The 27,996-nt window shown below is 39.9% G+C and overlaps 1 protein-coding gene across 3 annotated transcripts; it reads right to left on the minus strand.

Moving 5' to 3' along the window:
- Positions 1–23: 23 nt before the first annotated feature.
- On the minus strand, positions 24–27,995 carry LOC110062843 (uncharacterized). Of its 3 annotated transcripts, none has more exons than XM_089298851.1 (23): positions 27,903–27,995; positions 18,944–19,034; positions 17,338–17,538; positions 16,694–16,817; positions 15,449–15,627; positions 15,009–15,224; positions 14,353–14,478; positions 14,118–14,258; positions 13,240–13,377; positions 12,673–12,801; positions 11,037–11,168; positions 10,413–10,589; positions 9,705–9,836; positions 8,988–9,131; positions 8,468–8,602; positions 7,841–7,984; positions 7,661–7,693; positions 6,929–7,054; positions 5,897–5,980; positions 5,085–5,243; positions 4,669–4,766; positions 4,405–4,549; positions 24–3,306 (listed from the first exon to the last, which is right to left on the minus strand). In XM_089298851.1, the coding sequence occupies exons 1-23, from the start codon at positions 27,906–27,908 to the stop codon at positions 3,260–3,262; spliced, it is 2,907 nt and encodes a 968-aa protein (XP_089154977.1). In that variant the 5' UTR covers positions 27,909–27,995; the 3' UTR covers positions 24–3,259. The 3 variants fall into 3 exon arrangements, with proteins under 3 accessions (XP_089154977.1, XP_020625447.2, XP_020625457.2); XM_020769788.2 differs by lacking the exon at positions 27,903–27,995 and adding an exon at positions 24,188–24,215; XM_020769798.2 differs by lacking the exon at positions 8,988–9,131.
- Position 27,996: the final 1 nt, after the last annotated feature.

Below are 27,996 nucleotides of genomic sequence, written 5' to 3' on the forward strand. Positions count from 1 at the left end.
TAAAAGTCAACATTTACTTCCAGTTTTAAAAAATTGCAAATTTATTTATTTTTTAAGCCTAACTAAGGTTAACATGGACATGTAAATAGTTGCCACGTTTTCCTGTCGTACGAATGATTAATAAAATACGAAAGCGTTAAAGAACTGAATTGCAAAAATAGATAAGAAACATACCACATGTATATAATAACAACCCTAAAATTGACGTCCTATGTTATTTCCTGCTTTCTTAACCAATTATATAACATTTGATATCATTGTGTCATGATAATATCATGTCCCGATATCGTCTCAAGCACATACTACTTATCACCCGGTGTATATCGTGCAGATCAAATGCACATCATGGAAGGTAGAATTGAATAACGTACCCGCTACAAGTTTGGTAACAATGAAAATAATAACGTTAAAAATGGGTAGTTTTGCATAAAACCAAGCCATATAAAATGTACCCCATTATGCAATAATAACTACATTCTCTCAAAAAATTATCTTTAACTCGTAACTATATGTGACTTACTCCGCGAACGGATATGCCATGTTCTAAATCTTTTATGGCCAAGCTTGTTTCGCCAACACTCTCTCACTCATCCTCATCGGGCCCATGAGGACTCTTGAGGCCGTCTTGTTTTGTCAAGATGGCTAAAGATTGGTCTGATCCCTTTTTTGCATAAATACGTAAAAGCACGTTGTTGCATGCAAAGTAAGAGAGGCTCGGGACCTTTTCAGTTAAGATCACCTGTATGCCCCAAAATAAAATTTCAATTCGTAACCAGTGAAAATACTAACCAGGTCACGATACAATACGGCTTGTAAACTGAAAAAAATCGCTTTGGTATATGTTGCTAGATTGGCAAGAAGCCTTGCCTGAATTTCAGCCGTCTCCTTGAGTCAAAAGTAGACGCCTGAAATGCTAAAAGAAGCCTTGCCTTGCAAAAATATTACAAGCAGGAGATGTGTGCCGCCAGCGGTTACAATTGTTGGAACTCGACAAGAACATAATTAAGATAAGTATTAATGAAATATACTGCAATTTACAGTACTTAAAACTCATGTTTGGTCGCAAATAATGACTGAAGACTTCTTACTGCGGTTGCTTATTATGAAAAGTAATTTTAACCAACTGTTAACTTCTTTTTAAACTATAAATTAAATATACCAATTCAAAAATGCCACAAATTAACGTTATGTAAACATACAGGATACCTTAGACTTATCAGCAATGAGGTTTAATAGGATGTCATAGTGAAACAACTGATTCATCGCCGCAGAGTCTAGGGGGGGTCGCCATATTAACTTGTTCCCCACTTCACGTCATCTGGACGTTTAACGCAGACCGCACCCTTCCCCTTCCTTATCGTCAACTTAGAATTTTGCGGCCTCCAGAGATGCTACATACCAGAGACTACAGGTTAAGCAACTAACATGCTGGCACGTTTCAAACTCCTCAGTCACCCACTGGCCAGCTCCTTTTTCGTGACGGATTAGGTTGGACGGTAGGTCCAACCGTAGAAATAAAGCTGCGTTCTCAAATTTTTCCAATGTAATGTCAACGCTGCCTAACGCGTACTCTTATTGATTGATTTATGGTCACGAGGCAATGGTCAAATATAAATGTCACCCGCTGCCCCACTAGTATAGTATAGCAAGAAGTCACTTTGACCTGGGGGTAATTAATACTTAACACTAACACCAGCTATACAACAAAACACTTAATTACTGGTCCCTTAGGAAACAATAAGTTTTGTTTTTCCTGGAATCTCGGTGTTTCCCTCGACTTCGCGGTCTCTGGAAACATTGAGATTCTCGGGAAAAAAAACTAACAATTTCCTTCGCGACCAGTGATTAGTATAGGTAATCACATGATTTCGAGTGCAATTTGCACGAGTAAATTTTTCAAAGGCTAACCAAATTGCACGAGCCCGAAGGACGAATGCAATTTGTACAGGTAAGAAATCATAGTCTAATGATACAGGATAAAACCACAGCTAAGTTCTGGATAGTCACATAAAGCTTACAGTATTTCCTAACATATTGTTCAAATATCAATTATTTTAATTTAACACAAATAACTAGTATTTATTTAACTACGCGTTCACACCCTGGCCGAGTTGTTCAAAACCCGATTAAGTTATCCCAGGATTAGCGAGAATTTTGATTTAAGTTTTGTTACCTTTCGGTATGTTTGCCAATTTATATATTGTTTGTCCTTCTGTTTTGAGTTTGAAAAATCTCAAACTCCACAAAACATAAGTAGTGATAAACATTTTTATTCAGGAAAAATTAATACTTCTATTAACTTTTAATCGTGGGTTTAATATAGCGTTAACCGGTTTTCGAACAACTCGGCCCTGGTGATGAATAGCTGAATAGTCCCTTTTTCACGGATCACTGCTTGACATACTAGCCGCTATTTTAAACACCAACAGGGGAACTATACTTATTTTCGTAGTGAATCCGTCACCCGAAGTTTTTTTTTTCTGTCTGCGCTACACACAGAGAACACATGCAAGTCTGTTTTTAAATAAACACAAATACGAGGCACGTGGAACGTTTTTCTTGTATGATATGAAACACGTTTAATAATGTGGTATAAAGCAAAGAAACAGCACGTTAAAATGCTACGTCTGTATTTGAAACAGGTCTATACTAAGTGAAAAAATCTTAGTGTTGCGATTAAGACTCTCTTTTAAGCCTCGTTTTCACTAGCGACGCAAGCACAAGCGCAGGTACAATAATTCTTATTTCACCGTGAAAACGGCCTTGAGGCAGACATAAGCACAAGCGTAAGAATAAGCTCAAGGATCCAAATTTTTCCTTTTTCTTTTGCTTGCGCTCATACTTGCGTTTGGGATGCAACAACTGAAAATGAAATATCGCTTAGGCATAACACAAGCACAAGAATGTTTACCACACGTGGTTACGTTTGGCCAATGAAAGCACTGGATCCAGAGTACCTTGCGCCTAAAAAGTTTGGAATGTTCTGATGATTTTGCTTGTGCTTGTGTTTGCGTCGAATTTCGTTTTCACTTGGGTATCCCTATTGCTTGCGTTTGTGCTTGCGCTTGTGCTTGCGTCGCTAGTGAAAACCAGACTTTAGTGACTGCGTGACAGATACTTAGAGCTGCGCCTTTTTCCCGCCATTTTCCCCGCGCCCGCAAAATCGGCAGTCAGCGGCCGAAGCATTTCCACAGCGCGTGCGATCTACTTGCTCTATCGAATGTATGAGTTCCAGGTCGATGATGTCGTCTGCCGGTCATCAGAGTAATCCAAATACGGGAGGTGGTGCTTTCTTCTTTTCATAACCTATTAAGAAGATGGTGAATAGTGAAATATTTGCAAGGGAGAGTTTTTGCTCACTTCATTTCTAAGTCCAGGAAAATCAAAGGTAAAATATCTTCCATGTGTAGAGAAGTACAAGCTGAAGGCGCATGGAAACTGCAAAATCATTCATAAGGTCTGCATCCGAGCCAAGTGGTCCATCAAGCCAGAGCTTATCCAGGTTTCTGTAGCGTGAAACGACTGGGGTATTTCTACTCCCCCACCCCCCTGGATGGGATGCTGGTTACTCCCAGCATTAAGTTCACCGGTATCCATTTATACACCTGGGTGGAGAGAGACACTATGAGAGAAAGTGTCTTGCCCAAGAACAATGAACACGATGTCCCCGGCCAGGACTCGAACGCGGACCGCTCGATCCTGAGACGAGCGCACTAACCATGAGGCCACAGCGCCTCCACACAAAATACATTACTATTACATGAGTGAGACATACCCTAAGATCAGTAACTATTTTTTTTTCTTTTAAGAAAGAACAATTATTACAGTTTAATGACGTTAGTTTTTTTCCATTTAAAAAATTAATTTTACAAAATCAGTCAATCACGATGCTACATTAACAGACAGTATATTTTCTAACGGTTGGAACGTATTCTGTTTCCGCTATTGACCAATTTCGATATATTAAAATTCTAACATAGCGCCGAGGTTTAGGGGAATAAACAATTAATAAATTGATCAATCAATTACTCCCCAAATAGGAATTTCCAGTGGCACATCCCACGGAGAGACTCCTCGTCCACGGCCTCCAGATCGAATTGGAAATTTAAAATGTTGGTTTTTGAGGAAGAAGGAAAACCGGAGAACCCGCAGAGAAAGGACGAGAAACAACAAACTAACTCGACCCTCTTATGACACCCTCTTATGACGCATCGGTGGGAAGCGAGCCCTCTAACCACTGCGCCATCCCTGCTCCCCAAAAAGAAATCAACAACAAAAGAAATTACTTTGAGGTCAAGGCAACAACAAGAAAAAGCTTTTGTTTCAGACCCCTTACAGCGGCCCCGTGTCTCTTAACTCATGAAGTCGTGTCAATGATTGCCAGCATTTCTCTGTGGACCTTACCTTTGTGCCTGCTACATCCATACACCTCTACTCTCATACAAATGTTGTTATACGTTCTGGGATAAAACCGGACAAACCTGGCCTGGATTGGCCTAATCAACCTATTGACCACTGGGGTAAAGTTATCGCAGTTCCCCGGTAAAACCTGAGAAGAGAAATGAGACAAAAAACGATTCCGATAAGTGATGCGTAATGAATTAGCTGGAGTGGTTAAAGTCCCGTTCAATTCAAATCAAGGTAAATCAATGAATATCAACAGCTTACCCTAATCCTGCCGTTCTCTTTGTATCGATTCCACCTTTGTCCATCTTTACTAAAAGCTAGTTCATATGACTTTACATGCTCATAATATTTATCACGTCCTACCGAAAAGAAAAAAAAAATTACATCATGTAATTAATTCAGCACTATCATCGAATTTACCTATAAAGATTTGCCTTCATTGCAGTAAAATAGGTTTTAACTTGACTTCTTAAGGGGAGCAGGGATGGCGCAGTGGTGAGAGCGCACGCTTCCCTTCAATGTGGCTTGGGTTCGATTCCGCCCTGGTGCCATATGTGGGTCGACTTTGTTGTTGGTTGTCGCTTCCTCATAAAAAACAAAACATCTCCAAATTCCAATTCAAACAGTATAGATAAGAGGACCCACATGAAAACGAGGTAAGGCCCTATCTATCTTACCTTGTGTGGCAACAGCTGTAACGAACTTGATTTTCCCAAGATCCACTTGGAGCCACTGTTCTTTCTTTTTATTTCTTGCGCACCAGCAGCCGGTTCTCTTCCTAATGCGATCGTCCTGTTTATACAGTCGACCGTTGTAAGCACCGAAGTCCCACGAACCTGGAATAGAAGCAATCAGCAAGCTAAGTGACATTGATATGAAACCGTAGAGATCCGCAAACTAATTTTACAGTATACCCCCGGTATTGGATAGCAGTCACTCTTACAGACAGGTATGATGTCTGCGAATTCCTCGTAGAAGCTGGAGGAGGAGGGAGTGGCTGGGGTGAGGGAGGATGGAGAAAGGTCTCATGATTTTGATTGGTTTTTACTTATGATTTACTTGAGGACTGACGCATGGATGACGTCATTATCATTTATATAAAACAGATTCCTTGTTGTCGTGCGTCTGTTCAGTAATAGAAGACGTCAATCGAAGGGTTTGGAAAATGGATCGTCAGGTCAAGAGGTGTCGTGCTGCCTAGCGACTTCTGGGACAAGAACCTGAAAAACACTAACACCAAATACTAATACCAAATACTGTTCTAATGAGATTCCAAGGAAAATTTCAAGCAATTCCGTTCTGGTATGGGTATTTTGAGTTAAATGTTGTTGTAATTTGAACCTTAAGATTTACGTCACTTATAACACAAAGGAATTGCCTTCAATTGTTCATGTCGCGCTACACCTAAGAGAAGCATTGCATTGCTACGCCTGGAAGGGACTCCACCATTACAAGTCTAGAGAAGCGTCATCTGATTTTCCATACTGACCTGAAAAGAAGCTGGAAGATGCATTAAAGGCGCTGTCCGGCAGCGTGAAGTTCCATCCCGCACCCAGAGGCTGAGAACAGGTTCCTATGTGGCACATAAAAAAAAAAAATTAAACAAGAAATTCAATCTAAAGTACCTTTCTGCTTGCTAATGCCGTTTTGCGGCCTCCTTCACGCCTTTATCATTCAGTTTCATTCTTAAATCACTTGTGATGACCAGTAAATAATCAAACAATCAATCAATCAATCAGTTAATCAATCCATCAAAGGAATCAGTCATTCAATCAATCGATCAATGATATTGATGAATCAATCAGTCAGTCAATCAGTTAGTCAATCAATAATCAATCATTCTATTAATCAACCAACTAACTGATCAATCAATTAATCAATCACTCAGTCCGTGAGTCAATCAATCAATCAATCAATTAATACATGAACCAGTCAATCAGTCAGTCAATCAATCAATCAATTAATCAAGCAGTCAGTCAGTCAGTCAGGCAGGCAGTTAGTCCGTGAGTCAGTCAGTCAGCCTGTTAGTTAGTCAGTCAGTCAGTCAGTCAGACATTTAGTCAGTCAGTCTGTGTGCCAGTCAGTCCGTAAGTCAGTCCGTCAGTCGTTCAGTCAGTCAGTCAGTCCATGAGTCAGTCAGTCAGTCAGTCCGTCCTTCCTTCAGTCAGTCAGTCAGTCAGTCAGTCCGTCCGTCCGTCCGTCCGTCCGTCAGTCAGTCAGTCAGTCAGTCGGCCAGTCAATCAATCAATCAATCGTGGCTCGCTTCTGACGTGTAACATCAAAGCGGTAGTTTGGACAGCACAGGAATATGCTGTACGTTTTTGGCTCGAAGATATAGATATAGAGACTTCAGAAATCATATCAGTGTAGAATTAACTGTTTGTGATCACTTCCTTAATTGTATTTGGATAGAAGGATTACTTGGCTGATTGATATCCCATAGAATAAACAAATGTTGACTACAAATACTAGTTATGTCAGGTTTACACTGTAGACGGACAAGTCTGTGTCAGGTTCTCACCCGCGGGTCTAACAGGTTCCTCATCACATCCTAAGGCTAAACAAGTCCTGATGCATCGATTTCTCCATCTAGTCGAACAGTGTCCTTGCTCAAGCCACTTTTTACAAGCCTCCTTACACTTAATACCTACAATGAATAGTAAAGAGGAAAAGTCATCAAGTCATTCCGCGCGAGGTCATTTTTACAAAGAGTAGTGCAGGTTAGTGGCTAAGACGTCTAGGGTTACCACAGACCAAAGCAAGACGTGGGGCACAAGGGGCTCAACGTGGAGAAACCAGGCTACAGTCCTCCAAATATATGAATTATAAAGGAAGTTTTCATACAGGTTACTGAACGCAGCAAAGAGCCTCACATCTGGGCTATACAGGAATTGCCTAAAACCATTAACAATTTATCAGGTTTAAACATAGGAAATCATCACCGTGATGGTATTTGAATTTCTGCTTTTCATTAGCATAGTTTTTTACGAGTTTTAGTTTCGATTAAGAAGACATATCAAACACTCAAGACAGTGTTTGACCAAATTTCGAAATACCTCGAAATTCGTCAAAAAATATTCCGCTGCGCTTCTTAATTTCATCTCTCTCCTCGGTGTTTGGAAATGTGGTCAAACACGGTCTTTCGTGTTTGATAGATTGGATCTAAAAAGTAAGCTCTCCACGAACATTCTTGGACAACCTGACTTAAGGTCTTGAGTCTAGAACTTTTGAAAAACCCGTACAATTTACTTACCCTTCGGCTCAGCTGGTACAAGTTTGACCGGTTCTGCACGGAAGAAAATTAACGAAAAGCATGAGGAATCTCTTTTATTTACTTAGTTTCCATTACTGTTCAATAGCTCAAATAACTTTCCCATCCTCATAACGTTAAAGTAACTGTTCAATGGTTTTCAACTAACCACTTTTGTCTAACCTTTTGGACATGAATTACAAGCATGTTGACATTTGTCAATCATGATTTCAGGTCTCCTCTGACAGAACCCAAGTCCTGCCCAGTGTTCACAGTTAGCGTCATCCCCCTTGTTCTTACAGGGCTCCACCGATTTATTCTCCTCCTCTGGAATCAAAAAGAACAAAATTCCACGCTTTAGAACCGAAGAAAAAAAAACTCAGTTGTTCGGTGTTAATTGGCCGTTCCCGAGTTGCCTTTTGCCTCGGTGACAAAACGAGTCTTCAGTTCGTTTTCCACGCGGAATCGTTTTGAAACAGAGGCACAAAGTAACTCGGAAATGGCCTATTAAATGAATGAAATAACGATTTTCCAATGAAACCGTTATGTAAGATCGGCGGAAAAGTGACGCGCGCCAATTTGGGAACTATCGGCTTGAAGTTCGTAAAGGTAAAAATTACTTTTGCGGAAATTTTCGAAAACTGAACGTTTCGAGAACAAAGATTTTGTCAAATGAAAAAGCCAAACAATAAAAAAGTAACAAGGGTAAATACGTTTATAGGGAGAATTAACTTGAAAAATTCGAGCCAGGCTAAAGTTTCCACAGCACTGTTCCAAACTATACGATCACCTGACTACGTTTACATGTACCTGGGTAGCAGGCTTCACAGCTGAGTGGGCATTTCTTGTACATGTAATTGGAATAAATATCACAGTAACCACTGTCGCTCCATTTGGGACAGTTTTTGTGCTTATCAAAGCATGGCGACTTTTGACGTGGTGTATCTGTGAAAAGGCGAGCAAAACGTTGTCACGGGAGACAGCAAACTTTAAAGAAAAGTTACGGAAAGTCAAGAAATGGGCTGAAATTTTTAAAAGTGATAAACGATAACTTACAAACTTCCGAAAAGTTAGTTGATAATTAATTCCACCCTCCCACTTGAGTATCAGTGAATATTAGCCTGCAATGCAGGCGTGTTTTGGCGAGCGAACGCATTTTAATTAAGGGAGTGCCATCTTGGATTCAAACCCGGAAGAAGCTTGGGGAGAGACGAAAAGGCGTCCCAGGTAGTGGGAGTCAGGCTGAATCTACTCGATCGCGAGCTAATATCGTTAATTCGTGAACACACGGAAAACGCTTGCACTGCAGGCTAAGTCAATATCTGCTTACTTATCTCGTATATTCCAGTTGAGTCGCAGAGGTTACAGCTCCGTTCGCAGTGTTTTATCATAAACAATGCTTTGATGTGACAATCACCGCGAGCAGCCCAGTATTTGCAATACCTGTGTTTGTCTGTACATGGTGTAGGCATTGCTAGTGTATTCAAAAAGGAAAAAAACCCGAGGATTAAATAAAAATATACCAGAAGAATTTTCGTCAATCGGTAACAATTTCAAATTTTCAAAAATCAAGGATGTCTCGACGAACACACGAAGCATGCCCATAAATGAACGCGATTTTAAGCCCTAATTGGTCGAGGATAAATTTAGTTAAAAAAATATTATGATAGTAAGACTTCATCGTTGCTTGGCAGTCGGCTCCTAGCGCAGTTGATCAAATCAAAGCTATAAAATAATACAAAAACTCACTAAAATAAATAATCCTAAGTGTTCCTTATTTTGATACGTACTTTCTCGCCCCATGCTTCCAGGAATGTGAGAGAACCAGTGAAACGTGAAGAAAAGAAAGAAACGAAAACAAAAACAAAAACAAAACAAAAAAGGCACGTCAGTTGAGTTTTTCTTGGTTCTTGACTTCGCTTGAATGATTTTTCCGGTTCCGTTCCTTAATCTCATTTCCAGATCTTATTCTTCGAAAGTGAGATAGCGGCTGGGAACGAGATTAACTACACCTCTCTTCTCGCGATTTTCAGAGGACAGGACTCACCTATTCTTCTGCGGCATAGGTTACAAGTTCTCTTACAGTTGAATGCCATGTACGTTTTCCTGTCCTCTAATTCACAGTATCCTCGAGCTTTAAGATCTTCACACAAGATGTCATTGTCTAAACATTTCTCAGCTAAAATGAAAATAAACAAACAACGTAACATTAATCATCATCGTCATCATCATCATCATCATCACCGTCGTCGTCGTCGTCATCATCATAAAAAGAATCGGAAATTAAGTCACGTCCCTAATAAATACGGTCTCTAGGCTTTCTAATACTAAGGATCAGAGCCACATGGTTTATCACACGACCGGTGTCAGATCTTAACCCCGTTTTCGTAATGCGAAGCTTTCGGGAACATGGCTACTCCCCTTAGATGGGACGCTAGTCCCACAAAGGTTACTCCATATGACCAGTCGGCACTTTCAGAGTTCCTACTTGTTCGCTGGGGACATTTATCCTCCCGGGTGGATAGAGAGTCCTGGGTATTGACCAACAGAACACAAACACAATGACCCTGGCCGGGGCCGCGACGTTAAACGTCAAGTAGAAATGCAAAAAAGAAAGTTAAAAAGAAAGATTGGTCGCGACTACTCAGACATAGACCCTGGATAGAAATACGGTTTATGTACTTAACCACCTGTGTACGAAATAAATATTCCAAAGAATATGAATAGACACAAAATGTGAGCCTACATGACGTACTTAAGTAATCTGGATCAATGGAGGCACACAAGTTACAGCTACTCCTGCAGTACTCGCGCATAAAACGTTCTTTACTGTTGGAAGAACAGTAACCAAGTCTGGACCAGCCATGACAGGCTTTGAAAGTATTCACACAGGGAGACAACCTCAGTTTAACTACGGCGTTTTCGATTTTTCCTAGAAAAAAGATTCAGGAAATAAATTAGCATGAATGAACCGCACACATTCCAATACTCAGACCGAGTGGAGAAGAAATTGTAAGGGTGAGGGGGAGAGGGTGGGGTAGAGTGCACGAGACGGGCTACTTTAACATAAAGTGACAGAGATTTTCGCCACTTACTTTGAACAACATCCCTAAAATTCCATTTGTTGGGGCGTGGTTCCAAGAACATAAATTAGTCATTTCCTGGTAATGGCAGCATTTTGCAACTTACTTTCCATGACATATACTGGCAGTACGTAGTAACTATGAAATTACAAATTTAATGGAACACTCTAAAGTGTGCTAAAACACCATTTTCGAATTCAGCGACCCGTGAGGTCCAGGAACAACCCCGCCAGTAGAAAACAGAGAGTTCCCTTTCCCAGGCAAACAGCAAGCCTCCTTAAAAAAATTTTGCTTACTGCAGAAGTTGCATGTCAAAGCGCAATTATTTCTCATTGACAACCGTTCATCAGGATTGGTTGACTCGCAGTATCCTTCTTCTTTAAGCCTCGGGCAGCGAGACTTTTCACGGTCCTTGCAATCGTGGGTTTCTGAAATAAAAATTGAGAAGATTGAGAGAGTTATCGGCAGTGAAACATTCTTTACCATATCAGTATGATGAAAACAAACTCATCGACTAGCTAGGGGATATATTGCCTTCATGATCAGCATCACAAATTCTCGGAACTAACATAAACAAAATGCCTGCAAGATGTAAGAGGCTATTGTTTTTCGAATATGTAGCTGAATATGTTCAACGGTAGCGCCTATCAACTTACTTGTACTTTTGTATCAAAATAATAATATTTCGCTGTCCAGCTAATATTTAAGTCAGTTAACTTCCGAGACGTGTTGCTTTTCCACTTTTTCTGGTTTAACCGCTTCGATTAATTAGGCCCCGTCCACACTTTCCCGAGAAACTTTGAAAACGTAAAAATCATCAGTGACTTTGGATTTCTGTTTGAGAAAAACTCGGTCAGGCAAATCACGTGATTATCGTGACGTCATCGTTTTCGAAAAGCTCCGTTTTCAAAATGTTTTTCGTCCACACTAAGACGCAAAGCCAGCGTTTTCAAATTCCTCTGGTTTGAAGAGCGTTTTCGAGAAGCCCCGTTTTCGTGACGGATTAGTGTAGACCGGCGGTAGGGCAAACCGTAGAAATAATGCCGCGTTTTTACAAATTTCTTCGGCGTAATGTGGAGGGGGCCTAAACAGTATAAAATCACTTCTTGCCACTAAAGATTACAAAACAGCACAGAATTAGCGCCAAGGAAACTTTAAATTCAATTTCATAAGTGTTCAACACTTATGAAATTAAATTTAACTAATAGTTACCCATCGATAGTGCTGTCTTTCGCAGCAAGTTGCAGAGCTATTCCTGATTCCAAAGAAACTGCTGTGTTACGGGCAAGTGGAAAATCCTAACATTTCGATCGCTGGCCTTTCATCTGAAATCCACGACGGCGGTGTATTACACATTGAAAACACTATTTCTTTTCTGATTGGCCGAAAGCATAGAGTGAATTTTCGAAATCAGCGTCTGTGAAGTCATCTAGCTGCAGATTATACAATAATCATGTCAAGGGTACTCAAGGTCACGGGTAATCAAGTCATGTATGACCGCGGTGCATGTCATGTCAAGTTCGCGCGCCTTGTGTTGCTTGCTGTCAGTGAAGAAACAAAAACACGACTTCCATTTTTTTTTGTTCAATGTATAATAAAACAATTATTAGATTCGGTTTTTGTGATATCCAGAATAATCAAGGTCTCGGTAAGGGTAATCAGCCTCAGCCTTCGGCTTCGGCGATAACTCTTACCTCGACCTTGATTATTCCGGATGGCACAAAAAGCTCATCCAATAATTGTTTATAATTGACTTTTAAGCCTTTTTTGTTACTATCACTACTCGTTAAACCTAGCCGGGAAAGTACCGCTGAAGGACTTTCGAACAGCCAGAAGCAGCCACTAAGAGTTAATTTTGAAATCCTCCCGACGAATACACCGCTAGAACACAAGGGGAATTTGTCCTCTGAATTAGTCAGACCAGCAACTTACCAGCGACGCAAAACGCACAACTCCTCCTACACGCCTGCATCATGATATTCTTGTATTTTTCGTGAGTGCAGTATTTCCATCTCGCCCAAGCACGACAACGTGGATCGCGATCCATGCATCTGTCTTCATCTAACAATTGATAAAATTTGTTTGTTAACATCAGTTGTATGTTGACTCCTACAGACTACGTCGGTGCACCGTGCTCTTCGCGCGAAAATCAGGAAGAAAGAGGGGGCAAGGGTTTTAACACTCCGCCATTTTGAATTTCATAATAGCTAAAAATAACTAAAATAGTAAAGGTTACTCCAATCAAGTTTTTTTTATTCATTAAAAAACGAAACAAAAAACATGCTTATCAAAGTCTGGTTGCCATGGAAACATCAAATTCTTTGACCAATGACAGTCATACCAATCGTTCCCAGATATTTTAGGGAAAATCACCAATTTTGGCGTTCATTGCTTTAGTTAAAGTTGGCGAGACCCTCAAAAGCTCCCCCCACCCCCCCCCCCCCTCCCCGCCATTATCGGAAGAGGGGCAAAACAGAAACCAAATACAAGAAAACTTACTACAAACACGGCAGCTTTTCTTGCATTTGACGTGCATAAAGTCTGGCCGACTCTCACAGAAACCGCTTTTAGCCCAGAATGCGCAAGCGTGCTTGGTATCTACACATTCTTCCACAGACACTTTTTTAGTCTCAGCTTCTGTCAAAAGAGAAAAAAAAGGTTGCACAGGTAATATTATATAAGATGAAAAGAAAACATTATTTCTAAAGTGACAGAATCATATTCAAACTCTTATCGTACACGTAATTAACCGCTGAACCTAAAATCTACAATCATTGACAAAAGTTTTGGAACAAATTTGCACTTTTAGTGTTTTTGGGCACACGCCAGACGCGAATACAACTTCACCGGCCTACCCTCGCCCCCACACCCCATAAAAAAACTACTACCTGCAATTTCTTCTGATTTTCAACATTGTATTGGGTGGGGAGAGGGAAGAGCAACGCGTTTTTAAAAGGAAAGCAGCGCTTTTTTCAAACTTCAGTGGTAAAACAGATAATTCGTTAAATTACATAAGTGTCCTTAGGACTTTCGCGCAAAATTGTAGCTAGCTATTAAACTTCACCTCTGTTTTTAGTTTTTACTTTTTCAGAATTTGGGGGTTAATCAAAAACAAAACTCCAAGTTATTGTTATCAGTACTATTGTGGGATGGGATAACCCGTCGATCACTCTCTGGAATAAAGCAAGTCACAATCGTTTGAATATTAGCATAAGAAAAATCGAAAGTGAAGAATGATCATCGCAGTAAATTTCACTTTCATCTACAACCAAAGTTCAAATATGAATTATTTCATATTTACTTCACATCATAAGAAAAATCATTTCTCACTTCCTTTGCATTGTGCGATGTGTCACGCTTGGTCACATAAAGCTTACCTATGTTACACGCGTTACAGCTTAGTTTGCAGTCCTTCAGCATAAAGTCACGACGCGTCTTACAGAAACCTTTCTTGGCCCAGTAGGGACAAGCCTTACTCAAATCTTTGCAGTTTGGATCTTGGTTCTTTTTGCTCGCCACTGAGGATATTGTAGAAAAACATGTGTCAACCTTTGATCATAATCATTTAAAAATAATTAACTCCCTCTCTAATCCATAGTCACATCTATTAACCTTTTTCTGAAAGGGAACTGGATCCTCTAATGGTTACCAAGTCCCCAGTCTCAGATTTCGTCACGGCTCGTCTTGTACGCTTAATTGCTCGGATATTCGAAGTATTTGCAGAAGATCGATTCTTACCTAGAGAAAAATATCACGGATGTCATTCGAAAATCAAAGACAAAAAATCTTTACTACTGAATCCCTTTATTTTCTTTAGAAGCTATTAAAATGCCTTTGTCTTTTTTGCCACACCTCCATCTAGTAACACCACTGAAAACTCATGTTTGAGATTGATAATTCGACTTAAACAACTTGAAATATGAAGGAGTAATGGTATTTCCCGGTGATGGGATTCAAGACTATCGTAGTTTACCCCAGAATTTTTTCAAGTTGTCCCTTCAATTGCCCGCTCCCATTTCCTCTCCTGCCTAAAAGGACTGGAAGGGACACAACTAGGAGTGTAAAGTGCCTTGAGCAGCACAAGCACCTCCGACAGAGCTCAAACCGAGCCCAACCTCGTTCCCAGGGTCTTCTCCTTCCCGCCCCTTGGAACGAGGTTGTAATCGAACCCAGACGTCTCGATCTGGAGTCCAGTCACCGCGCCTCCTGTAGTCACCCAGGGATCCAGCTGACAAAGAATTAAGAGAGAAAAGCTTGGAAGGTCGTACCATCACAATTGTACATCCTTTTGACCTGAAGAGCGTCAATCTTGGAAATCTTCCTATAGGGGCGGGCCCGAACATTCTTTCGGGGTACTATTGTTTTTTTTCTTGATGATCGAGAGAAGGCGTTCAATTTGTAATGCATGATGCTGGAATAATCGTACGGCGTGTTCAAAGAATCGACGGCTTGCCATGTTTGTTTGAGAAAGGCGTGCTCCCAACCTGGAGAAACACAGAGAAAAAAGAAAATTGGCGTCGAGTGATTGTAATTTGTTTATGAGCGCAAATTACGACAACTGTCCTTGCATAAAGAAAGAAAAGCCAAACAAACAAGCAAACAACAACAACAACAACAACAACAACAAACAGACACACTGAGACACCGGAAAATGTTTTGCTGTTTCTTTTCTGTCACGCACTGAAAATTAATTATTTTTTTAACTGACCTCTGTTGATGTTTTTCCAAATTATCTTCACGTATTGGTCTCTGTCGGGTCTGCTCTGTTCGTGCCAGAATCCAATCACGTGACCTATCTCATGCACCATCACGTGATGATACTCACACCCGGATCCAACAGATACTTCCCTGCGTTCATGGCGCGCTTTTCCCACTGTACTGTAACAACTGGAATCAGGGAAGTATAGAGAAATGTAAAAAGGATACTGCTCAGCTCATGCGATACTGCGACTAAAACTCTAGCCCTTAGAGTAACGCTATTCACGGGATAACGCGCTATGCAGAGGATAAATGTTGACAAAACAAACTACCTGATACGCTGGATAGTGAATTGTGCCGAGGATGGCGTTATACATCTTTGGGGTAAGGGAGGTTTTTGAAAGAGTAGCTAGTTCCTTTGTTCTTATAGGGGAGGTTATTTCAAGATGACCGTTGGTATAGGTAATCAAATGATTTCGAGTGCAAATTGGAATGAATAACGACAAGTAAATTTAAAGGAAACTGCACGAGGGCGAGTGCAATTTGTAGTCTTATTCATCCCAAATTACACGTAAAAAATCATTTGATTACTTGTTAATAATATACATGCAATTTTATCTCAACTTTCTACACTCAATGTCAACTTTTTGCTCTTAATTTCAACTTTGTGCACTCAATTTCGACTTTGCGCACTGCTTATTTTGGATTAAAATAATTGACGTGCTCTCCTCCAATCAGCATGCTGTAGTGTTTGCCTGTATACTATTAACTAGGAAACAGCAGCTTTAGACAGAAATCGCTTTTTTGCGCGCATCCCCTAAATCCTTATCACAAGGAGAAAAGGCAATTTTCTTAGCAAACCACTTTTAAGTGTATTTGTCAACTGATGAACAAAAGATGAAAATTAGCCAAATTTGTCTCAGAGCACGCGTTCAGAATTTACATATCTGGATAGCACGCTCCTTCGCATAAAGAAATACTGAGGGTCTTCAAGGGGTTTGAAGAACAACGGAACATGATCATATATTTCAAGGGAACGAGATTAATTTGAGTGATAGCTCTTTGACAAAAAATAGATAGGGCACAAACGAGGAAAAGAGATCAACGGAACATGCTATCCCCCCTCCCCACCCCCTCCCCATGAGAGGTCCTCTATACTTTGTAGAAATAGCGCTGTCATGATATGATAAAACAGATAACATATTTAAAGATGAAAAGAAGACAAAATTTAACACTAAAAAGAAAAAGTTCTTACTGAGATCCCCTGAAAAAAGTGACATAGTCCTTTTCGTTCGTTCTTTCCACGAACTTGAGGCACGTTTTAGATTCCCAGTCATCCATAGCCAGTCGAACAATACTCTGAAGTTCAGGCATATTTTCTGCAAAACAGGAAAACATGCAGAGAGTGAGCAATAAAGTAACGCGATCACAGAAAAATGGAGAGAAAATTAACATTAATATTTAAGACCCAAATTCCCAGTATGTCTGTGATCTTAGCAAGTCATGAGGACGACTTCGAGAAAGTCATTAAAGCTAATACTAGTAAGCATATCTTCTGTGATTGCGCAAAGGAAAGTACCGCATTAATTTCACCACTGTTTGACCAAAAAGGATCAAATCTCCATGATATTATCCCTTTAAATCATTGGCCTTTGTTACCATCACATTCGCACAGAGAGAAAGGTTCTTAAAAACTCACGTACGTTGTGAAATTGTTCAAGGAGATTTGTCACGACCTGGACATGCGCAGTCGGTTGATGAATTTCTGTGTTCTCAGCCCGATTTCACAAATGGCGGCCATATTGAATAAATCGGGTTCAGCTCAATCTTTTTAAATAATAACAACTTATTTGGAACTTTTTCCAAGTGAAACGCGTTCGCGTTGAGGAGCTAACTTACTCATACTGCAGTCGAACACATAAGGAATGACTCCTCCCTCCCACAGTAGGGTTTTCTCTCGGGTAGCGGCCGGCGGTTTTCGCTGGTGTACGAAGTCATCTGCGCCGACCGGTACATCGAGCAGAGCTTTTTGGTGATCAGTTAGTTTAATGTCTCCATACAACCAGAAGTCTGGCATGGTCCTGGGGCTGGAGTCTTCCTCTATTCAAACATACAATTAAAATGAAATTCGTTTTTATTCAGGCATAACTATTTACTACTCATTTTTATAGGGTAGCGTCATGGACAGTTAGTGGATTGGCGCTATATCAATGTAGTTAGCAGTGTCAAGTATAACATAACGACAATAATAATTTTATTCATATAGCACCATTGCCACGTTCATGGCATCCTACAAAGAAACAGGGCACTTTCATGATGAAACTGACTATAGCACAAGTAGGCTTGGATCTTTCGACGGACAGCTTATATTGAAAACATTTTCTTTTGTCGTCCGCCTTGATCTTCCTCATAGTTTATCGCGCTCATTTTACTTCTTTTCATGTTCATCATTGTATTGAACTTTAGAAAAATGACCCAGAAGATCTTGACAGCTCCTTTGACGTCGATAAACTTAACGTTCCTGAAACCGGCCAGTGTAAAACCCAGACCGCAGACAACTTAAAAATGCAGATTGACAGCCAGGCTGCAGAATACAGACTGTTTAAAATTTAAAACAAAAAAAAAGTCTGTATATGTCATGTTATTTCCATTATCGAGTGCTGACCGTAAACAGGATTATTTCGGCTAATCGAAGCGAAAGTCTGCCCTAGTACTCCGATTAGCCTGAATATCACTCAGGTTATCGTAAATAACGCACCAGTTGACCTGATTACGGTTAGCTCTCAATGATGGAAATGGTAACACAATTCAGTTAAAAAGTCTACGGTCTACAGTCTGCATTTTATTCATGGTCCGCTGTTTCCAATCTGCAGTCCGCAGTCTGCGTTCTATGAGTCTTCTATACTGACGGGTTCTGGAACCAATTAGTCAGATTAGTAGTGACTCTCGGAAAGTGAAGCTTCTCCTCTCCCCACCTTCGTGAGCAGCGGCATGTTCTATGACAAGAGAGTAGTTTCGGCTCCTACAGGACCCCCACAGAGCGCTGCATCAACTTCTAAGAATCTCACGCAAAGTTCGTTAACCCGGGAATTGAGGTTTTATAAACACAGCAAAGTAGCGCTCTAAATCTTGTACCATGGTTGTGAGCCGTCCAAGCGTTGAATTGAATGACGCTACAACAAGATGCATCTCGATATTCCTGGCTACGAAACTATCTTGCATCGCGTGTTTTAACACAATGCCCGAAAATATGATGGTCAAACGTTAAGAGTATATCTGACTTTGAATAACTCCGACAAGGCAGCCCCCATCAAAATTTTGGAATCCCTAAGTTAAATTGTGTAGTTTCACCATTTCACAGACTCTCTTATGGATTAACTTCCTAGCAACGCTCTTGAACTCGGGCTGCACGCAACTTAAGTTAACTAAAGACCAGGTGTTGATCTGTGTCACAGAGTAACAGTCCTATAGATAAAAATTTAGCAAATCTCAGTTTGTTAGTTACCTTCGTCGTCATTGTTGCTTGGTAATTGAGCAGATGATAGAGAAGCGCTCGACACCAGCAGAATCCAGGAAATATGAAGTTGCATTTTACCCTACAAGCAGACACATTAATTAATAAATACACGCGCTTACGTGAATAGTTTAGCAGGCATAATTTGTAATCTCCATCATTCATCATCCAAATAAAGATAAATGCATCATTCTTGTCTGAAGCCAAACTTGATACTCACCTAGTGACACTGCTTTTAATAATTCAACTAACAACAATCATTTGATTACAAACTAAGATAAAGAAAGAGAAAGACCCCCTTCAAGCCGCTACTAAATGTCTTTCAGAAAATGCAAACATTTACACCTTTCTTTTTAAACAAGCGTTATGCCTTGAGAGATTTTGCATGAAGAGTTATGATCGGTGATCTTGTACGACGACAGATAAGTTTAATAACAAGTTTAGACTGAGAACCGATCAGTTTGTCAGCGAGGTTGACATTCACTGAATAAAATCGTGCATTGTCTCTGCTTGCCGCCCGCGTTTCAAGGTCCCCACAGTTAATAGTTACAAAACAAACAAGTTTAAACAGATTCATATTCCAAGGAGAATCGTAATAAAACCGCAGCTGAAAGCCCATTACCTGACAAGCGCCTTCAGTGTTCCATTTAACATTCATGAAATTGGCTTGTTCTGCATACTTAGTTGAACCGTTTTGGCTTGCAAACAATTCTTCGCCTTTTTATTGCAACTTTAATTTCAAGAAAAGCGAAACGAAATAAATTACTGACTGTCAAAGTCATTTATCACTTTTTCAGCCATCAGTTCTAACCTTGCCGACACGCAAAGCAAAATCGTTGTAAAAGATTAAAGTTGTAATCAAAGTATATTACTTTCATTACTTTTGGCTCCGTTATCGCCAACTTTCAATTCTTAGCATAGCGCAAGACTCATATCTTGAGCTGTTCGGTATGGCATAATTTCAATCTATTCCACAGTTTTGTTCCACCATGTCTCGGCCAATTCAATTTATTATCCATTTGTGAATTCTTCGACGGATTGCTTTGAATAGTTCTATTGTTATTCAAAAAACAGTAACTGCATTGTGCTGACCGTTGAGCTATTAATGATTAAAAAGTTAAAAGGTCAATAATTAGCTCATTAAAATAGTTTTTAATCTTCGCCTCAGATAATCGACCTCGTTCCATTAACGTCTTTGACTCTGTGATACCTCAGTAAAACTATGCACAATATGAATGGTGAAAATTACAGACCTGATAGCTAGGATATCACATTTATTGACCGCTACTGACCGCTACTCAAACGTTCAAGCTTAGGTGTATTAATAAGAACAGGCTTATGGTAACATACAAAAAACCACCTTTAGATCAACGCGAATGGTTCTTAGTGGATGTTAGTCCATCGCTGGTCCCACTCCCAAAGCATTTTCTCCATGTTCCATCAACAGCTTCCCAATGCCTTTTAAATACACTTGGGATGACGCGAGCGGGTACTCCCTTATTTGGGCTATGTAGGTATATGCGAGGCCCCGAATGGTATGGTTTTTGAGGGGTTTTGGTCTGTAAAAAGTATAGATTTCGACCATTTTGATCTGAAATAGAGTAAATTTTTCACTCTGGCTTGGCATTGGGTATTTTGTTTACAAGGAACTATTTTTTTGTGCATCAACACTAACAAATTTGTAGCCCTTCTCAAATGTTTACGCAAGTGGGAGCTAATTCTGGTTAGAGCTGCGTATTAATTTTAGAGGTCTGATATGGGATGTCGTTTTTTCGCGCAGGTCTGAAATAGGGTGTGGACAATCACAGATTTTGGTCTGAAAAATAAAAGGGTACAGGTTTTAAGGTTCGGCCCGCACACCCCCACTAAAAACTTTGAGGAGTACCCTTGCCCCCTCCGCCCCGCCCGGGAAGCGAACTACCATAACAGAAAATGTAAGTGTCCTGCCAAATGAGCAAAATAACACGAGGACTCCGGAAATCTTGACGACCGAGAAAATAGAAAGCACACACACGAAGCCGTGTCATTTGAAGTTGATCTTTATGGCTTCGTAAATAAGGTTTGTGTTTTAAAGATAAGGAACATAATTAATCAACACATCACATGCATCTACTTGATTGCTCGATTTTGAGGGCAACGGGAAAAATTGATGGCCCTCCACATTCAGTCCCTTCCAAATCCTCCTTGCTCACTTTTAAGCCCGACTAATTTTTAGGAGTTTGCTTAGGGTGGGGTGATATCATTTCGTACCCGATCGGATTAGAAACCCCTAGCTGTTTTGTGTTTTGTTTTACATCGAGTACAGTGTTCTATTCATGGCATAGATTTCATGACGGCATTTAAGATGTCTTATAAACGTTTTGACAAAGAGGTTTTGTAGTTCACGGTCTTTTTCCTGTCCTTGTGACGATCAACTTACCGGGCAAAATTGTGTATATTTATATATTGTTATTTGATACCTCGAAACTTTGTGGAATGTATAATTAACAGTTGTTCCCACCAAGTCTAAGCCTAATAGCAATTCTTTCATAAAGGTAGATTATGTTTTTTAAGGTTAATTTAGTCATGTTACTCACAAAGATCAAAGGTTTTCGTTTCAGTTAAATCTGTCATTTGCTCACCGTGGTGCAGTCATTGAAAGGTTGCGTTGGAAACGTTGTAAAAGGTTATAAAACTACAAAAAGAAACCGGATTAGTTTCAACATACCGAGGGTAATTATATCGTTCTGTCCTAATGCGCCTTCGTTTTCCCCTATCTTGGCCACCGTTATTCCACGGTGGTTGACCATCACCTTTTGGCGATTTTCACCATTAGCCTAAACTATTGTTTTAAAACTGACTTTTTTCGTTGGTAGTTCCAAAAACTAGTGAGTTTGAATTGCCATACCAATGCCACTGGCCGAGTCCGATCGATGTAGCTGTCAAAAGCAGTTACTGAAGAACTGCCTCAATTTACTCTGCGTGTCCCACGCAGCTTTTAAAGCAGGTATTCTATAGATGCTTTTTTTGTCAACGAAGACTGTACGTTGGCACATCATTTCATCGGTCTAGAAGGCTGTAAGATAAACAAAGCCATGAAAGAAAACTATTTTAATACTTTAATCAGCTAAAGGGCCTGTTGTTTGAAAAAGGTAAAGTCTGCATGCGAGCCAAGTGGCCCATCAGGCCGGAGCTTATCCCGGTTTCTGTAGCATGAAGCGACTAGGAGTATTTCTACTCCCCACTGGATGGGATGCTAGTCCATCGCAGGGTTACCCCCAGCATTAAGTTCGCCGGTACCCCTTTATACACCTGGGTGGAGAGAGGCACTGTGAGAGTGAAGTGTCTTGCCCAAGAACACAACACAATGTCCCCGGCCAGGGCTCGAACCCGGACCGCTCAATCCGGAGACGAGCGCACTAACCATGAGGCCACCGCGCCGTTGTTTGAAACTTGCATGTATATTTTTTAAAATTAACCTCGCCATACGGGAAAAAAAAACAAAAAAAACGGCCAAACAAAACTACAAAAACTGTTGCGAGCGGCGCCCATAATTCGAACTCCAACTTCTATGCCGCCAATTTGTTAAGTATGTTCAGCTGAAAAAATAGACTTTATAAACTTGATTTGCCAAAACTTTGGCAGTAACCGCAACTGGCTTTCAGGGAATAAATGCCATCAGTGAGCTTAAGCGCAAATGGGAAACCTGATTATCCAAACAGTCTGGCATGCACTGAATAAGAGTTGATCACACAGCTTCGTGTCTTAATATAATAGTGGAGTTTAATTTGAAAGACGACAGCTGATATGAAAGACGTGAACATTATTGAGTGATCAATTCCTCCACTGACGATTCCTTTGTTAGGAAAATGACACAAACAAACAAACAAACAAACAAGCAAATGAATGCTCATTGAATGGAGCCAATTGAAAGCCATTTAACAGTTAGCAATAAAAATTCCATTTTCTTTTTATTGGATTGGTACATGATAACTAGTGATTTTTTATTTTGCTTCAGGACGCAGGTCATTCCATTTGATATTTCCGAATAAAAACAGTATCCGGAAAGTGCCGGCAAGGCTCCGTGATCCGCTTTAATAAGGTTCAAAAATGTTTTCCCTTGCAAGGGTTCCACAAGGAACATACATGGAGTAACCGCGATCCCATGATGATTGCAATGTGATGATGTTGAAGAACTCAAACAGTGGCGGCAAGTCCTTACGTACAGTTGAGATATGCGACGTTTAGGGTTAGTTCAACAACTCTCCATTACGTGTGTCCTCTAAGACAAAATGACCTCCGATGACTTATAAGCAGAAAAAGCAAGCAAATCTTTCTTTCACTTATGATACCGTGAGAAAATACGACCGACTCACGCAAACAAGATCATTGCGCGAAAAGAAGTTTTCCGAGTAGGGCACTCGAAGAAAGCCAAATCCCTATTGTTTTCATCAGTTTTCATCATTTGTTTTTCGCTCAAGCAGGATAATGTAAATTACCAGAATTTTGTCTGTAGGTGATCTTAGTTGACGTCAGAGAAAATAAGAATTTACTTCCGATAACTTGTAACCTTTAAATCCCGATCAGCATTAAGGTTCCTAACAATTTAGTAATGAAATACCAGCACATACACATAATAACGATCAACAGCATTTAAGAAGGTCATCAAAGAGAAATTGTCTTGTTTTAAACAAATTTTACCAGTTAGTCCCATAAGAAATAAATGGGCATCACTGGGGTGCGGTTGAGTCTTTTTTCCGTCACATAGACTGAGGAGTAAGGTCATGATTAAGGCAAAGATGACAAACCACCAAGCAGTTGAGGTCTGCAATGTTTTCAGTACACATTTATGGTGTGTCTCTCCACTCTGTAAATAATCATGACAGTTGATTTTGAGACAGGTTCGTGAGCAAGAGAATTCCATTAAAAAAAAGTGTGACAGAGTCCCGGTAAAATAAACAAAATCCACTCGGATACTTTTAAATCTGGGATTAGCGAACTGCATGCAAGTTTTGTTGTCTCACCACACATTCTTCTTACATAGCATCGAGGGTCGGCCGAATACAATTGTACTCTCTATGTGTCTCATAGTTAACTGATATCATAGAAAACACAGAGCTGTTTTGCAAATAAATTCCGAAACGGATGTACCGTTTGAACGTTTTTACTGAGTAACTACGTTGCGGAGATTTGCTCTTGGTGAAAACGGTTCAAAGACGTCTGTGATTTAAGACCTATCTATACATACAAACCTACCGTATGCAGATAGCATGTCCGACAAGCTTGATATCTCGTAAACCTACCTGAAGCTAGGCACGCAATATATATTGTAGTTCTATGATCCTTGACGATCTTTCAGTTTAAAGTACCAAATCCCTGGGGTTCAATACGCATTAAAGCATTTAAGTTTAAAGAGTGGTCAAAATCCCCCAAAATCTGTTAGCCTGCTAGATCAAATTTTCATTAACGAAATTAAAAGGTGCAAATCGATAACTGAGTTTGACAGTTTTCTTCTTCGCGTGCATAGTTGAGTGTCAGTCAGAGAGAGTTTCCCCTGGCCTTCTTAAATTTTACTCCTATTTTTCCGAATTCAAAGAAACAAAAAATCAATCGTGCTTCACGGAAAGCTTGGTATATCCGTTACCAAAGTTAAGCCGGCGGATTTTATCTTTAAAACCGCGTTAACCCGCAGTAGCAAAACAACGCATCCGTCAAATCTATAATAGCGAAACCTCTAAATATGGAGCTAATTTTCTTCGGTTTACGTTGATGTCCTCATAAAATAAAACCAAGAGCTATGACTGATGCTTCAAAGCTTCTTCAGTCCACTCTCTTCTGAGAGGTTTTCTTTCCGTTGTTTTATCTTTCAAGAGAGCCTGTTAACCCTTTGAATACCAGACTTTCGCCAAAAAATACCGTTTTTAACCGTTTAGTCAGGTTTTTTGGCTGCCATGGCGCTAAATAAGCCTAAGTTTTGTTAAGAAAGCTTTCTTTTTTTACCAAAAGGAGGGATTATTTCGAGGATTAGGTACAAAATTGCGCAATATTTCAATTCCGCGCATGTGCATAAGGCAAAATTTCAACTTCTTTTTGCCACCAACTGTTCTCAATTTTGTTTGTTGCCCTTTTCCTTTCTTTTTTTCTCGGCCCTTTTACTCTGGCTACCTTTTGTGTTGCATGTTCTTTCTGGCTGCCGTGAAAAGTTGGATGTTAATTACGGGCGAAGCCTAGAAATGGACCTTGATCAATCATAGGCGTATTGGACCGTTTTACCACCGTTTTTGCACCGAAACTGATAACGTTGTTTTTCGATCTGCGACGTCGGAATGTCGTCGATATCTAAACCTGACCATTGTAGGGAAAGGCCTAGCATAGTACTACTATCTGCTTATAAAGAATATCTGATGACATTTAAATTGATGACGTCACAAGTGGTACAAAGAGCACGACCATTAATTACGCATATTAATTACGCGTAATTGGGGCTCAAGAGGTTAACAAACTAATCAGAGAACAATCGTGGAACGCGATTAGCTAATTAATAAACAGACCAAATATGTAGTCGCCAAAAAAAAAAAAATCATTGCAAAAATCACTAGTAAACAGGATCGGAAAATATTCCATCTTTGTTGGAAGCCGCCTGAACGAGAGTTTTTGGTTAGTCTATTCAAGGACTTTCGATGGTACTGGTTGAAACCTTGATTGAGTAATTTTGAGTAATGTTCCCGTAGTTTTCATACAGCCAGTGTATTATTTTCACTAATTTGTTTCATCTGGTAGCGATGTAAAGCAAATCCTGACATAAATGAGCAAAAACTCAACTCTTCATTTTATAAACCAAACATAACATACAAATATCGTTGTTATTTGGTAGTCAAACTTCGCCAGCTTTACTTTTGTTTAGCATTTCATGTATTCGGATACACACAAAAACACTATCTAGCAAATGAAGTTTAACTGTTACAGGTTAAATCTTATTCTTTATCTACCTCCTATCGCTGTAAAGATAAAACAGACGAACAAGGTTAGCGATCAAGGTGAGACTCGTGTTATAACTATGATAAATGTGATCTTCAGCCGATTGTTTGCATTTGTATAGCATTTCGCAAATATCTATACACAGGTACAAATAAAACGTAGCAAAAATTAAAAAAAAGTAAGTAACAGTTTTACAGTAAGTCAAATTTTATTTTCGATCCACTTTAATTTCTTGTCACGTTGAGGGCAGACGTTGAGGGCAGGAAAACTTTCTCGATCATATACAGTTACTAAGTACGATAAATTTGATCTACAGCCAATTATGCTCTGAAACTGTATTTCAAGATCTTTTTTATCTTATTATTTCAGTTTGGAGTTTCCTTGCCTAATACTAAAAGTATAACGTTACGACGGGTTAAATCCAACCTGAAGTTTCCGGTACTCAGCGCAGTATGTTTATTTACGAAAATGTTTGAAAACCGCCCCCCGGTAGCGAGAAGCGATCGAAGATAAACTGAGTGCAAACCCTTGCACCTGACATATCGGTGGATATTAAAGCGCAATTAGCAGATGTAGTAATTTAGTTCTGTGGAATGCACTTGCAATGAGTCATTGAGTTTGTCCATTTCCGGACGTAGGTGGAGAGAAGCTGTTTGGCGGTCGGAGGTTCATGTTTACAAAAGAAATGTGACAGGTGAAGATTAGCCTTGAATGGGTTTACTTTTCCACTACATAATTCTTACATATCCACAAACGCATACCGGTGTAGAATTGACAAAGGTGTATTAAGAAAAATGAGATGAGCCAGCCATGTCACCAGCAAATATAGACTCGACTTTGATTTGACCTCTGCAATTTAGGGGACCGTATGCAATATGTTACTACGAAAACCTCAAAAAATCTATTTCATTGCTAGCCCTAAAATTCGCATAAGCGCGTTATATTAGTCTTTGACCCAGTTTGCGACTCGTTTCGGCATCTCGTGACTGCATTCGTTGGAAATATCCGTAAAATGTTGAAGCAGGTGACAAAATTGCACAGAGGTAATCGATAAGGCTCACGGCTGGGCGCAAGAATGAAAGAGACCCTTGATGCATCTATTCAAGCCAAGAAATCTTACATTTCTAAATGTTTTTCGAATATTTTTACAAAAACGTTGAGCAAACATAATTCTTGAAAACAGTGACCTAGTTGAAACGAGTACATGTGACAAGCTCAGCTCAAAAATTTCCTAGTTTCAGAGATTTGTTTTTCTCGTAAAATTGAAGAGCACCCGACTTCGACCAGTCGACAACCTTTGAATTGGATTGCAAGGAAAAAACAACGCGTCTGGAATTCTAATATTGCACCCTTAATACGTTTATACAATCCAATCAGTCCAATCAGCCAAGTGAAAGAAGATTGTACGATCTCCAAGATGGATGTTTACTAAATTCTATATATTATGCCCTTGTGCGCAAACCGAACACGTTTATTTGAGGACACCGGCTAGCTTTATAAACAGTCTGCCGGTCGGATTCTTTTCATTGTTCTCCAAGTTCTTTGTCTCAGTTCCGTTTACAGTTACTGTTTATAACTTTAAGTGGTGTGTCATCTGTTTTGTGTAAGAAAACCAGGCGAAATTTTGGTGCCATAGATGCGGAACGCACTCAGGGGGAATCTCCAACATCACGAAAGAAACGCCGTTTTTGCAGCGCAGCAGCGCCTTCATTTGAGATTGCAGCAGCAATCTGTCATTAAAGAAAAAAAAAACTGACTTAGTCTTCATTGAAAACAATCTTCGCAGAACTTTTGCAAACCTTAACACAAAACCAGTCAGTGTTATTTGGTTTCAATTTAACACCACGCGATTGCTTGAGTATAAGGGCGAAATTCGCAAATTTGAGCGCGAAAATCAATTTATATACTTGTCTTGAGCACGCGCATGTCAGTACAGTGCCAGAGTTCTCCTATAACTCCAAAAAATGCGGCATATAAATATTACGCAACTTACCAACATATGCAAGATTCAAACGTTGTAGCTGCTCATCTCTCGGGGATTTGCCAGCGCACCGATGATCGATCATTAATATAATGTTTATTCGTAG

Source organism: Orbicella faveolata, unplaced genomic scaffold (assembly GCF_042242905.1).
Source record: "Orbicella faveolata isolate gen_17 unplaced genomic scaffold, um_ofav_v1 contig_3, whole genome shotgun sequence".
Lineage (NCBI taxonomy): Eukaryota > Metazoa > Cnidaria > Anthozoa > Scleractinia > Merulinidae > Orbicella > Orbicella faveolata.